Here is a 14,826-nt window from a genome sequence, read left to right as displayed (position 1 = left end):
CGGCACCTGAGCGAGCCGTTTGGCTCTTTTAAAATTATTGTTATAGTATTTTCCCGGTAATTTAAAGCGAAACAGTAATTAATACCCGCCCCGTTATCTGCTCCTGAGGTGCAGGCGCGCACCAGCTGCCAGCCCTGCCGGTTCCTCCTGCCCTGGGGAGGGTCGCGGGAACGGGTGTGGGGTATCTGCTTCATGCTCTGCCTAATGAAGGGGAAAGCATTTTGGGGGGGTCTCTGCAGGGGTTCCACGCGTGGGGGAGCCGCGGCCTCGGCCACCTGCCAGGCACCCTGGGAAGAAGTTCGGGTGCCAGGTTTGGTGTCTGGGGGGATGCTGCGGGCTGAGGAGGGGTGTAAGGGGTGCAGAGCTGCCTGCCCGCCCCCAGTTGTGTGCACTTGTCAGACAAGATCTCTCGAAGTCTCCCTGTATAAAGAGAGAGGCAAAGGCTGCATGTGAGGAATCACTTTATTAGATGTAAGCAGGGGGAGAGGGGGGAACCCACCAAACTGAGCTTTTGGGTACCTTTTTAGCTCAGCGAGACAAACCTGACACCAAGTCCCCATCACTGGTGTTGAGGTGCTCATGTTAGAACCTTTCCAGTGGGTGCCCATCACTGCAGGGCTGCACAGCTCCCAGTGATCTGCATGTAGGTAGGGCTCTGGGTGGCTGCCTGCAAGCTCCCGTGTGCCTGGGGAGAGTCAGTGCCCTTATGCCGGGCTCTGTGGGTTGCTGTCTTTCCACTTTTAGGTATTTGCTATGTATAGATTTGAATGTTGCTACATATGCGTGCTGGGAGCAGTTGGAGGGGTAGATATGTATAGGACATCATGTGTTCAAATGTGTCTTGCGTAAGTGAGCTTGTGAAAACTACTTTGATGTTATAGTTAGATGCCGTATAAATCATAACTGTACGTGAAGCTCTTGGAGAGCTCTGTGTGTGTGTTTAATGTTACAGATGTGCACTGTCATGTGCAAATACATTTTTATGCAATTTTTTACCTTTTTAAAAAGTAAAAAAGCCCAGTTGAACTCTGAGCAGGACAAGGGGTTTGTGCCTTAAGTCACCTGCGATGAGAATTTCAACAGCCCTTGTATGTTCATGCAAAACAGTGTCGGGACAGGGGGGAAGTTTGTCAAAGTCTGCAGCACCAGTGGTGCCTGGGGAGGGCTGGGGGAGCTGTGCCCGGTTTCCTGAGGCTCTGTACCGTGTTTCCCAGGGCTCATCTGGAGCCCCTCTGTATGCTGTAGCTGCTGCCTGGGGTGATGCTGGTGGTGCCAGGGACTGGGGACCACTGGCAGGTCCCTACATAAGGGCTTAGTCCATCAGCTGACCTGTGTGTTTTCCTCTCCCTCCATCCTGCCCCTTTTCCCCTTCCCTGCAGTCCCCCCAGGGAGCCAGTGTGTGTGGAGAGGTGGGCTCGGTGAGGCACCCCTAAACCTCCCACCCGATCCCTGACACGAGTGGCATGAACTTGGAGCCAGGCGAGTGCGGGATGAACTCGGTGAGCTGTGGCAACGGGAAACTCCGCCAATGGCTGATCGACCAGATAGACAGCGGCAAGTACCCGGGGCTGGTGTGGGAGAATGATGAGAAGAGCATCTTCCGCATCCCCTGGAAGCATGCTGGCAAGCAGGACTACAACCGTGAGGAGGATGCTGCCCTCTTCAAGGTAGGGCTTAGCCTTTGGTCAGGGCTGTGGGACACAGCAGGGGCAGGAGGGAAGCCTGGAGGCTCTGTGGTGGCTCCTTGCCATCCCATCCTTACCACCTGGTTCTGCTGGGTGCCTGCAGCCGCCGCTGCCTGTGGTGCTCCTGGCTGTGCCCTGGTGTCCCCATGTTTGCAGGATGAGACAGCCCGCCCTTTCGGACTTTCTGTGTAGAGCTAAATGCTTGTGGGACTGTGGCACATCCATTTCCATATTTGTCTTGGATTATTTTCTCCCCTTTCTTGTGCCTGGTAAACTATTTTTCCTACTTTACTGTGCTTCTTTTTTTCTTAGGCTAAACCTGTAGGGAGTAAATTCATGCACATATAAGCACAGATATAGATGCTGTTTCAAGCATTGTGGGCTTGTACCTTGTAGTTGATTATTTTTCTTTTTTCTTTTCTTTTGTTCTTCTTTTTTTTTCTTCTTCTTGTTCTTTTGATTATCTGAAATATTTCCAGGCTTGGGCTCTTTTTAAAGGAAAGTTCAGAGAGGGCATTGATAAACCAGATCCCCCTACCTGGAAGACAAGATTAAGGTGTGCTTTGAACAAGAGCAATGACTTTGAAGAACTGGTGGAGAGAAGCCAGCTGGACATCTCAGATCCCTATAAAGTGTACAGAATAGTGCCAGAAGGAGCTAAAAAAGGTAAAGCATCCCAAATTCCCTGTGTAACAGAGTGTGAATATGTCTCATTGTAAGCACATGAGGACTGAAGTGTGCTTGTATGGAATGGCCCTGTGGTCTTTTAAAGTCTTTCAAGGAGCCAGAATGCAGGGCTCAAGTGCAGCTTGTTCTGATGACTTCAGAGGCTGCATCTGCGGGAGGACTGCTGGCATTTGAGTTGGAGTGTTGAAAGGGAGCCCTTGCAGAAGGTGCAGTCAGGCGCCCTGCACATTGCTGGGGGAACTGCTCTTTTAGCTGGAGCCTCCCTGCCAGTTCTGTGTGGTGAGAGCCAAGTGAGTGGCTCAAGAGGCAGCCAGAAAGGAAAATAAATGGCTTGCTGGATCTAGGTTTTGAACACAGGGAAGGGCAGAAGTGATTTGAGCAGTAGGTAACTGCTGGGAGCAAGGGATGCCCAGCCTGCAGGCTCCTGGGCAGAGGCCAGGGTCAGTGCCAGGCAGGGCTTGCAGGAGGCTAAGACTTGTCAGGGCCTGGGGAAGACATCATGGAACACTGGGTATGGCTGGGCAGCACGTTCCTGTGGGGCGCTGGAGACCCCAGCAGGACTGAAGTCATCCTGGAGCTGCCTGCAAGCGAAGGCTGGGAATTCTGTCCCAAATGGGTGCTGGAGAGCACTTTGGTCCTCTGCTTGGTCAGAGGCAGGTTGTATGGATTTGTCTTCCGTGTGCCAGTTTCAGATTTCCTCAAGATGTGGTTGACATAATTTATTTTCATCCCTCTGGTGAACATAGGTGCAAAACAGATCAGCATGGAGGAGCAACCGTTAATGATGAACCACCCCTTTCCAATACCATCTCCTTACACTTCACTCCCATCTCAGGTATGGCATCAGTTGCACATGTCACTTGGTGCTTGTACATGGAGCAGCATCATTTCTGTGCTATGTGCTGTCTGGGCTGGCATGGCTCTCTAGTTATCTCTGGGAAGAAACTTCATTATGGAAACTGAGAAACTGAGAAGCAACTTTTCTAATGTCACATGAGGCCACAGGGCAAGTTGGTTTCCCTTGGTGTTGTTTATCCCTGAGTAATAGCTGTTTTCTGCTGGATGATAGATATTAGTGCACTGCCATTCTCTTGATGCTAGAATGTAAGCACCCAGTGAAGCCTTGCTCTTCCAAGCAGACGTTTACCAGCAATGCTTTGACTGCCTTTTGTTTTCCACCCTGATTATTATTTACTCCAGTGGTGAGAAGTTCGTTTGAAAGCCTCACTGGTGGTGGTGGCAAGGTGCCAGGCCTGTAGCCTGAGCAATGCTTAGGCCTCCATGGGCTTTGGCAGAGAAAATCAAGTTGCTGAGATGTGAAAGCTGATGTAACGCCTAGCATTAGTTTTGACAGCTGCTGAGTAAAAGACTATCTCGTTAAATCGAATAGGTACCAAACTACATGGTGCCCCACGAGCGGAACTGGAGGGAGTTTGCCCCAGAGCAGCCGCATCCTGACATCCCCTACCAGTGTGCCAGCGTCCCCTTCGCAGCTCGCAGTCATCACTGGCAAGGGCCCGGCTGTGAAAATGGTAAGAGGCTCCCATTTAGGGTTGCTTGCTGAGGTTGGTCACCTAGAAGGGCTGTAGATTTCAGGTTTCTTATTCATGGCTTTGATTGGAATTAACAGAAGTGGCTGGGTTCCTTTCAAAAGGAGAGTCACGCTGTCTGTGGCAAAAGCCTTTGTCCTGGCTCTTGCTTTCATTGCCACCATAGTCAGCCCCCCAAAGTCCTCAGTTGTCTCAAAAGCCCTGAACAATAAGAAGTTAACCAACCCACTGCTAAACCCCAAATGGGAACATGTGTTCTTTAGCTTTGCTTTCTGATTTTGGATCTTCTGAGGCACACATCAGTGAGCTTTTTCCCTCCAGCCTTGCGGATTAGAATGGCATTATTCTCCCAAGAGGAAAGATGAAATTATTACTTTATTTAAGTGCTGCAGCAAATGGGACAACTTATCATGGACTGAGTCTTTCTTGGGGCTGGTACAGCACAAACAGAATAAAAGGACGTTCCCTTCCCCAAAGATCTCAGAGTACTAAAGCCTAACATAACCATGGCTTTCCAAGCTCTGCATCCTTAGGAAAAAGCCTGAATTGTGAAAATTTGCAGTGCTAAAGCCTGCAGGGGATAAAACATAAGAGAAAGGGAACTGTATGCTGTAGACCCTTGCAGATAACTCAGCTGAGGATGCAAGCATTTGCTTTGTGAGGAGAAGCAGCTGGTTCAGAAGGGCAGGAAGAGATGGGAAGTAAGAAGGTACTTCTTAGGGCAGATACTGCATTTTCAGAGGACACCTCTCTAGAAGTTTTCGTGCAGAGAAATCTTTGGGTCTGCTAAAAAGTAAATGCTTAGTGCACTGCAACATTTGCTGGCAGTATATTGGAATTATTAGGCAGAATCGTTTGCTATTTGCTAATAAAAGTTGAAGGTAGCCAGCTGGATGAACTCTGCCCTGAAGTACATCCTCTGCAGCAGTTAAACACAGGTTGCTGAATTTGGAGGCAGTTGGTGGTGGCTGGTATTGGGTTTCTCATTGGGCTCTAAAATGTGTCAAGAGATGTGGGTGTTTTGCATCTGCATTGCTTCAGCTCATGGTCACGGTGGGTTCTGCCACTGGGAAAGGTAGCGTGCGCTTGTCTGCAAGTCACTTGCATCATCCTCCAGAGACTTTTACTGACATTAAGAAACAGAGGAAAACATCAAATGTCCATGTCCACTTACTGAAAGGCATCTCTTGAAACAATTGACTAGTAGTCCTGGTAGTAAACCCCTAACAATCTCCCGTAGCGCATTTTTCTACTTTTTAAACAGTATTAATTCCAGCTTTACTGTTATGACAGTCTTTAGTAGAATTCCTTATATGAAATGGATTGTTTTATCAGGCCGCTTTTAAGAGCACTGAAGTCTAGTTAAAAATGTAAATGATTTCTGTATTATTCTTATGCTATTATTCTATAATGTATTCTAGAATATATTCTAATGTATTATTCTATAATGTATTATAGAATAATATATAATATGTTACAGAATAGTACATTCAGTGTAAAATACATTCTATAAAATATATTCTATATAAAATAATACATTCTATGATGTATTATAGAATATTACATTAGAATAATAATTAGAATAATGCATTATTCTATAATAACACATTAGGTAAGGAGGAAGGACTAGGAGGAATACTGAAATGTTAAGGGAGTATTTCCTGCGGACCCAAGTAAAAATGCCCAAATCACATCTGGAGAGACTGGTAGAGTTTGCATACCTGGAAAAATTGGGAAATAGATCCTTTTTAAGAAGGGGGAAAGAAAACATTCCTGGTAGACCCAGAAAATCTTGCTTTTGAATCGCTATGACGTCTGCCCAAACTTTTCTTTTAGGATTTAGGCAGCTGTCACTGACTTTTGTTTGTGAAAACAGGTTGTCAGGTGACAGGAACCTTTTATGCTTGTGCCCCTCCTGAGTCTCAGACTCCTGGCATCCCGATTGAGCCAAGCATAAGGTCTGGTGAAGCCCTCGCCTTGTCAGGTAAGGTCCGTCACCCCCCGGGCTTTCTGGGGAGCTTGGCAAGAGACTCCCACTTCTGACTTGCCCTGGCACCATCTCTCCTTTCTGATGTAAAGAAAAGAAAAAAAGAAACCTCTCTAGTGAATGGATTTGGTGTTTGGTCTTAAGCCTCTGTTTTCTATGATACTTAAGCACATGTAGCCCCAGCTCCAGGAGATGTAGGTGGTTAAAGTTATGGAAGTGCTTCTCTGGCTCACGGTGTTAGTTGCTGGATTGCTTTGGTGAGCCACCGAATCAGGCCTTCCAGGGGAGTTTGGTAATTTTGGGGGGTCAGTGACTTTTGTTATTTGGGAGGAGCCCCCACAAAACTTGGTGTTAGCTGGGTAACTTGCTGTGCTCCTGCTAGTGCCATCTGGCTTTGCTCTGCTTCATTATTCCTAGTGAAAGTAAGGCATTTGGGAGAGAAAAGGGAAGTTATTTCAGCCAGGTTTGCACATGACTGGATGCTGTGGGACTTCCTGAATAACTCTGGGAAAAGGTGTGGGAATGTGCTTTTACAGAAATAAGGAATAAACCCGTAACATGACGCTTGGCAAGTTTCTTGTTCTCCTGAATCAGGGTCTGTCTGTATGTGTATATACGTATGCGTGTGTGTTTGTCTGTATGTATATATAAAAACATATATTATATACACATACATATATGTTTTACATACATATGTATATTAAACACACACACACAAACATACGTATATATACAGTGCTGTGTGAGTTCTTAAAGGTCAGCCAAGTTGACCAAATGGCCATTTGAAAGTAAGGCTGGGAATTTTGGGTGTAGCTCTGTTGGTGGTGGAGCCAACAGTAGCTTCTCTTGGGGCAGCTGAGTGCAAGTTTGCAGGTCCCCTGTGCAGAAACATCCTTTATGCAAAATCTGGGCAGAAACACAGCTACTTCTTGATAAAATGGGAGGAAGTGTACTGAGCCAGTGGGTTTAATTATGACTTGAACTTGGAAAATGTGATGAACAATGACTTTTCTTTTTGAATGGATATATGAAGTTTGTGGGATGTTAGTTCCTACCAAATTCCCATATCAGTAGCCCTTATAATAAAATGAGGCACCATTAATGCTGCCATTCTCCAAAAGTATTTGTATCTTTATATGATTTTTGCTAATTTGAGCTTCTGCTTGGTTGTGGTCACCAGGTTCAGGTATCTCATGCAGACTTGTCTCTTAGCCTTACTACAGATCTGAAACGTAAACCATTCATACTAATGTACCACAGCGATTCTTTTTCTTTTTTCTTTCTCCTTGTAGATTGCCGACTCCACATCTGCTTATATTACCGTGAAATACTGGTAAAGGAGGTGACAACTTCTAGTCCTGAAGGCTGTAGGATATCCCATGGCCAAAGTTACGAGGTCAGCAGCCTGGACCAAGTTATCTTCCCTTATCCAGAGGATAATGGCCAGAGGAAGAACATAGAAAAGCTACTGAACCACCTGGAACGAGGAGTAATACTGTGGATGGCACCTGATGGCCTCTACGCTAAGAGACTTTGCCAGAGCAGGATCTACTGGGATGGGCCTCTGGCGCTTTGCAGTGACAGACCCAACAAGCTGGAGAGGGACCAAACATGCAAGCTCTTTGATACTCAGCAGTTTCTAGCAGGTAATTCTCGCTGCAGCTTTGATACTGTTTCTGGAGATGTCATCCAGTTGCTCTCTGGGTGACATCTTTATGGGAAGAGCTTTATGGGAGTGCTCTTTTGATGTGGCTTTATGAATTACCCCTCACTTCTTCTGGGCAAGTGTAGTCAAGGGATGGTTGGCTTCTGAATATCCCAGTCAAATTCTGCTCTCTGTGCATGTTCAGTACCCCTTCATAGACAAGCAGGAGTGGACTGATGCTCAGCTGGTGGCACCCAAACCCCCACATATTTTTAAGCATAAGGAGGAACCTAATGAAGTAGTCTTTCCACAAATTGAGTGACAGAGGAAAGTGGATCCTGATCTTGGATCTGCTAGTGTTAAGTCCTGGGTAGGTCTGTTGTCTGCATTCGCAGTGCTCTCAACTTGACCCAGAGCAAGCCTGAGATCTTGCTCAGAGTATACAAACACCATCGTGAATTTCAGTAGAAAAGGCTCTTTTCGGGCTCTGCCAGTCGTTAAAAGCTGTCTTGGGGGTATAAAGGAGCAGAGCTCCTGGAGCTTCAGGATTGCCTAATACTCTTATCAAGGATGTGCATTACCTCTCCAGAGCTCTGTGGGAAGGTCTTGTTTTGCACAGGGCAGTACAGAGTGGGCAAGGGCACGCTTTAGGACTGTGCCTTCTCCTTCCAGCCCATGGAGGGAAGGGCTGACCCTCAACCCCACTTTGCAGCACTTCTGAGCAGTTAGATTAGAGGGAGGAAAGCTGTCCACACAGGGAAACTGGTGGGAGACAGTAATTGTCCCAGAGGACAGCGTGGGCATCAGGAATACAAATTGTCCCTTTTTTGAGCTGTGTGGCATTGCTGTATGTGAACTGTGTGCCTATGGGTTAGGTGTGTTTTCCCATTAGAAGAGGGCACCAGCATTGGCATGACCCTTTCAAGAGAATAATGCCCTGCAGAATTAAAAACCCACAACAGCAAACCCAAACCAAGAGCTTTAGCATACTTTGTATTCCAGGGTTGATACACCATCCTAGCAAAGTGGTCAGGCAAGAAATGCATTTAGTGAGAGAAATCTCACATGGACGTGACAATTGACAGTTAGAAAAGGGGAATTTGAGGTCAGGGTATTGGCTTGGGCTTCAATCACATGCTAATTTAAAGACGTATAAGTCTGTCTCTGATGATAGTTTTGGAAATCCCTTTCCCTTTTCTCAGGTGGTTTTTCAGATGTACTCTGGGTTGTTCCAAACGGTTGACAGGACATCTCCTTTTAGACACCTAACCCCAAAGATAAGCCCAACAGTAGTTATTTTTTTCCCCTCCTAAATTACTTATGCACCAGTGCCTGTGCAAACCCAAGCATGTGGTTGGAGTCATAGTCTGCGGTGTGTGCAAATTGAGTTTTTGCATGTGTTGATGCTCAGCTAGGTTTGTAAGTGACTTGCCATGGGTGTATCACATCTGCATGTTAATTGAATGTACTGAGGTCCCAGAGTTCAGGCAAGCTTAGGGATCCCCCACTTAGGAAACTGGGCCTTCCTTGGGAAGAGAGGCAGGAGACCTTTACCAGGAGAGGAAATCTTGGACAGCCGAGAAAAGGGCAGATGCAGAACTGCTATGCACCACAGCTAGGTGGACCCCATTGAGGAGCTGTATTCTGCAATCCAAACGACACCAGAGCATCAAGGCCTGTGTTGAGCAGCCTGTACTGTTGAGAAGGCTAAAATGGCAGTAAGTCAGAAACCAGGTGGATGGTCTCTGGGGAGTACTGTGTAATGAAGAGTAAATTAGGCAGGGTTGGAGAGTAGGAGGCACTCCCACAAGTATTTGGGATTTGGAGAATTGCTGACACCAGGTAAAACAGGAGGGAAGAGGAAGGTGGAAGAAGTTCCCTGTTACCGGTACGGTTGGACTGGCCTTTGATAGATCATCCTGCCTGGTCCTGTGGCAGCACAGAGGGAAGCAGGGCCCCATGGAAAATATCTCTTCTATTCTGACATACCTCTGGAAAGTCCACAGCAGTTTTAGGGGGTTCTGGTGGAGACTGTGTTTTAAGTGAGCTGCCTGTTGATTTACAACTATAACCAACCCTCCCAGTAAGACCAGTAGTCCCAAGCCAGGGTTAGGACACTCTGTGATAGCCACCGAATTGACACCTTGTTCTGAAAATCTTGCAGTTAGAGTAGAAATGGCAGAAGTGTATTTTGGGAAAAGATGCATTTGTTACGCAAAGTTCAAAGACTTTCCCTGTATAGCAGGGGTTGCTTCATTATAAGACGTTGGTTTTAATGTTAATTTCAACTTTTTCGAGAAAGCATGAACAGAGGTATAAATTAAAATGTAATCTTTACCAATCAACTGTGTAGAAATACTACGTGTAACACAGACTTTAACAAGCATATTATGTAGATGGAATTTTCTCCTTTCTGGAAGGATATACAGTGTCTACAACACAACACTGATTTTGGTCCAAGTGGAAGTCTCTTATGAAGGTGTCCCCTGCTGTCTTTCATTGGGGACACTTTGACTGTTGGAATAATTATATCATTTGACCTTTTTCCTTTGTGCAAGGGTGTGGGTTAGTGAAGAGAGTACAGAAGCACAGAAGACGGGCTCTTTTGCTGGCTCGATGCATGGCTTAAAGAAAGTTCTTTACCTTCCCTTGCCTCCCTGGCCCCTCTTGGCTCAGGGATGACAGTGGCTCCATGACTGTGTCTAGCCAAGACTGAATCTCGTGCCTGGCAGTACTTTGAGTCTCTGGGTCCACTAAGTCATTGGCTTCAGTCCTGCTGGTGGGTGTCTGCTTGAGTGGGTCCCAGCTACTGCCAGCATCTGCTCCAGAAGGTTCTGCTGTTGAGGCCAAATAGAAACATTAATTGGAAGACATCCCAGTTTGTGCATATGAAATGACTTGTGAGACAAGACAAATAGAAAATTTGCAGTTTTGTGACTAGCTCCCCCCCGGTCTGTGGGAAAGTCTCCAAACTCAGTGTATTCTCCCTACCTGACCTCTCTTATCCTCCCCTGGAGTACTTCTCCCACTGTCCTCCAGGGTCATCCATTTAGAGCTCAGCCATCCACAAAGTCTTTCTTACCAGCCTGTACCTGTTTTGGCTGGGACAGAGTTAATTTTCTTCATAGCAGCCCATGTGGTGCTATGGTTTGGATTTGTGCTGAAAACAGTGCTGATAACATGGGGATGTTTTAGCTAATGCTGAACAGTGCTTGCACAGTGTCAGGGCTTTCTCCGTTTCTCACTCTACCCCCACAGCAAGTAAGCTGGGGTAGACAAGAGGCTGGGAGGGCACACAGCTGGGACAGCTGATCCAATGTTACCAAAGGGATATTCCCTACTATATGACCTTGCGGGCAACAGTAAAACTGTGGGAAGGGTTTGCCAGAGGTTGCAGAGGTTGCTGTTGCTTGGGGACTGGCTGGACATTGGTTGGCTGGTGGTGCCCCATGGGAGTGATGGCTTTTTCCATCACTTGTTTTATTTTGTCTTGTTTGGTCTTTTTTGTTTGGTTGTTGTTTTTTGGGGTGGGTTTTTTTGTTTTTTTTTGGGTTTTTTTATCTATTAAACTGTCTTCATCTCAACCCACAAAATTTTTCACTTTTGCCCTTCCAACTTTCTCTCCCATCCTGGTGGTGGGAGCTAGTGAGCAGCTGCATGGTGCTTGCCTGCCTACTGGGGTTAACCTATAGCATGTCTCTTTCTTTCCAGAGCTGCAAGCCTTTGCTCACCATGGACGTCCACTGCCGAGATACCAGGTTGCTCTGTGCTTTGGGGAGGAATTTCCAGATCCGCAGAGGCAGAGGAAGCTAATTACAGCCCATGTAAGTAGGACTTCTGCCTTACCTAAAGGAAACATATTCTGTGGAGGATGTGAGTCTGCCAGCCAGGCTTTTCTACCTTGTGTAGGTTCTGAATGAGGTAATAAATTATTGGAAATGTGGCACCATTCAGACCAGGATTGAATCCCCAGATCTGCCTAGGACTGACTGGTAGTCCTCAGTAGGGCAGAGCACCTGGTTTCTGTCTCTGCAGAGCATAAACATCATCCGTAATCTCTTGCAAATCCCTTCAAAACCTAAAGCTAAAAAGTACCCTGGAAGAGCTGGGCCATGTTGTTGTCACCATCCCAGCTGCACAGCACCTTGGACTGCCAGGTCGGTGCAGGACATAGTGTTTTCACAACTGCTGCACCTAAAAGTGCTCTAGAAACCTGCATCTCAGGGACCTCAGCCCTTACAGGATGAAGGAGCTGCCTGTGCAGCTTCAGGGTTAAAGTAACTGGAAGGCTCATGGGCTCCCTGACCACAGTTCGCACACACTCAAAGCTGGTCTTTCAGGATGCTATCTGAGAAAGGGTGATGACGGAGACTGAGACCAGGTACTTTCTAAATTGTCTGCATTAGTCCATAAAGCCACAAGAGAGGTGATAATGCACACATTGGTGGCAGGGCTTAACTTGCTGAATCCTTGGGAGGAAAACTGATGTCTTTAATTTTTTGAAAGTCTCTGTCCCCATTTTGGCTTTCCAGCTTTCCACTCTTCCCTCATAGCATCCGCGCTCCAACCCCCTTCTTCAGCTCCTGACTTGGCAGCTTCTTTGTGTACCTCTTGCTCTTTCCAGAGCTTTGCTTCCCCGTTACCAGTTGCTTCTCAACCTACTCAATCTCCTGGGCTGTCCCAGCTTGTGGGCTGGTGGGGCTCCACCATCCCACCACACAGCTATGCCCCAGGAGCTGTATGAATCACTTGCCCCACTGCCTTCCCATATCCCCCATGGCAGGATGGAAGGTGCTTAGCTGCCTCCAAATACAGATAAAAGGAAAGGAAGGGGGAATTGGTGGGCCTGCTCCAAGGCAGTTATCCCTTCTCGAAGGTGGGAACCAAAGACAGTGTATTTTTCTTCCAAACTGGTGCCCATATCTTAACATGGAGGGGCTCTCTGACCAGTGGGAGAGGGTTGTGGGGAAGAGTTGTCCAACCTGTTCATCCCCAAGAGTAAGGAGAGCTTCAGGTGCTTTTTCTCAGTGTGCAACTTAAATACTTGCTGTTAGAGCCCAAAGTTCTGAGGTGGAACAGTGGTTTCTGAAGAGACAGAAGTGAAGGCAGCATTAAATCATACAAATCTCGCTGAGTGGTTGAAGAGATTCCTCATCAGCTTGAACAAACAGAAACAAGAGTAACCTTGGTGTTAGACTGAAGTCTGATTTCACACAGTTATTTGGCAATGTATCTCAGTCTACCTGGGGGCTCCAGCATTTAGAGTTCAGTCCTCAAAGTGCTTTACAATGAAAGGAGACTTTCAGCACTTTGCATATGCATTTGAACAAGCAGAGTGGCCACAGACGTGTAGCCTATAGGCATCACTCAGGGGCTGGCTAAAGGGCTGCAATTGCTAATAACATCGTTTGTGTCACTGGTCGTGCCCTTTTAAATGAAAGTCATCCTGGTAAGGAGTGTGTGCAGTTTGCAAGGCCACTTGGCAGCAGAACAGGCAAGGCTTAGCTTAGAACAGAGACAGTGAGGCCACTGACATAGTTTTCCCATCTTGGTAAGCAGAACTGTTTTGTCCTGCCTTGTTTTTAAGTTAAAACCTCTGTGATTAACTAAGATAAGGAGCTTGAAATTTTGTCACATGTCTGATTAACATTTTGTCTGTTCTTAAGGTTGAACCAATGTTTGCCAGGCAGCTGTATTACTTTGCTCAACAAAACAGTGGACATCTTCTGAGAGGCTATGATTTACCAGAACTTGTGACTAGTCCAGAGGATTATCACAGATCTATTCGCCATTCCTCTATTCAAGAATAAGATCCTCAGAAAAGAGTATTTTTAAAGGCACTGTAAAGATTATGCAGAGTGGAGGAGCAGATCTGGATCACGATTTAGAGATCCATATCACAGCTGGATGTGTTCAGGGGTTCAATATAGGAAAGTGAACTAGGACAACCATATTGTATGATGCAAATGACGGGTCTTCAACATTTGGATGCCACATCTTACATAGGTTCCACTGTTGCTGAGAATAACTCAAAACTGACAAAATGATTGCTATGTTTACGTTTGCGTAATGTTCTCCTTGGGTTTTGAGGACTGATTCTTACAGAAGATTTAAATCCAGAGTTTACACTCTTACTTTTGCAGGGCTATTTATTTTGGATTACTGATCTCAGGGAAGGTACATAAATTTGTGGTGTTCCCGATTTGGAACTGTAGCTACTATAGGTGCGTAGCAAACGTAGATGGTTTGTTGAGACTAGCTGAAACATGTAAGTGGTTATAAATTTAGATTCGTGTGGTGCCTATATTCTTGTACAGAATATTCCAGTGTATTTTTTAAAAACAATGCAATTTTTCCAAGACGTATTTTTTTTAGTGCCTGACTGATATTTGTCCTGACAATGAATTTTGTTGCTGCCGCTATTCTTATTGGATTAGCTCCCATAATAGCAGTTTCTAAGGTGATGCATTTATGGTACTGTGTTAAGAAAAGTGACCGTGCAGCTCAAAGTACCTGTGAATTTAGTGGATAAGCCACTAAAGTTCTAGAGTCCCGAAGAGCAGGTTTAAAAATAAGTTACATTTTTATTAAAATTGAAAGCTACTATGCATTATATATGTATGCATTAGAATTAAGTTGATAGACCTTGAAAATAACACAGAAATGGTCCTGCTAGCCCTTTTTTTTATGTCACATGCACGAGCCAGGTTAAAATAAGCACTATCTCTGGCTTACACAGAGCCAGCTCTGCTCTTTGTGTGCACTTGGAGCTTTCTTCCAATGGTACTGAAATGAATGTGAGAGTTCAAGGACAGCAGCATTTGGCCTCCTGTATTAAGACAGTCAAGGAAATACTTGTTTTAACATTTGTTTTCAAAAATTTTACAGAATTTGATGCAATTTGCAGCTTTTAATGATAGGGTGCTGTTATAAAGACAAAGAGAAGAGATCTGTTGTGTATGCATGTCAGAGAAATTTTCTCGCTGGTGAGCAGACTGTGTGATCTTAGTAGCTAGCTGCAGAACATGATCTCCCCATGCTTAACAGACATACTTCACTTGACTTTCTGAATGAGGAAGGAAAACCGGTACTTGGTCTGGCAGCAGACTTGTGTTCTAGGGACTTTGAATTTATACATCTTAAAGATGCATACTCTCTTGGGATATATTATCCCTCTCCTCCTCCATAGTGCCAAGCGGAATTAACAGATCATTTTTACTTTGTTACTTGAAGAGTTTTTCCTGGCTTAAAGATCTTCTTAGGAGAGACCTC

The 14,826-nt window shown here is 45.7% G+C and overlaps 1 protein-coding gene across 1 annotated transcript; it reads left to right on the top strand.

The window, feature by feature from the left end:
• Window positions 1-1,376: 1,376 nt before the first annotated feature.
• On the top strand, window positions 1,377-13,364 carry IRF4 (interferon regulatory factor 4). Its single transcript, XM_010019715.1, has 8 exons — window positions 1,377-1,667; window positions 2,165-2,351; window positions 3,119-3,207; window positions 3,763-3,904; window positions 5,799-5,906; window positions 7,202-7,555; window positions 11,266-11,378; window positions 13,221-13,364. Exons 1-8 carry the CDS (start codon window positions 1,464-1,466, stop codon window positions 13,362-13,364), a joined length of 1,341 nt encoding a protein of 446 aa, XP_010018017.1. The 5' UTR covers window positions 1,377-1,463.
• The last annotated feature ends 1,462 nt before the right edge of the window (window positions 13,365-14,826 follow it).

The sequence above is a fragment of the Nestor notabilis genome, unplaced genomic scaffold, assembly GCF_000696875.1.
Source record: "Nestor notabilis isolate BGI_N333 unplaced genomic scaffold, ASM69687v1 scaffold29888, whole genome shotgun sequence".
NCBI classification, from domain to species: Eukaryota; Metazoa; Chordata; class Aves; order Psittaciformes; family Psittacidae; genus Nestor; species Nestor notabilis.
The sequence above is the reverse complement of the archived record's forward strand: the minus strand, read 5'-3'. Positions and strand labels throughout refer to the sequence as shown.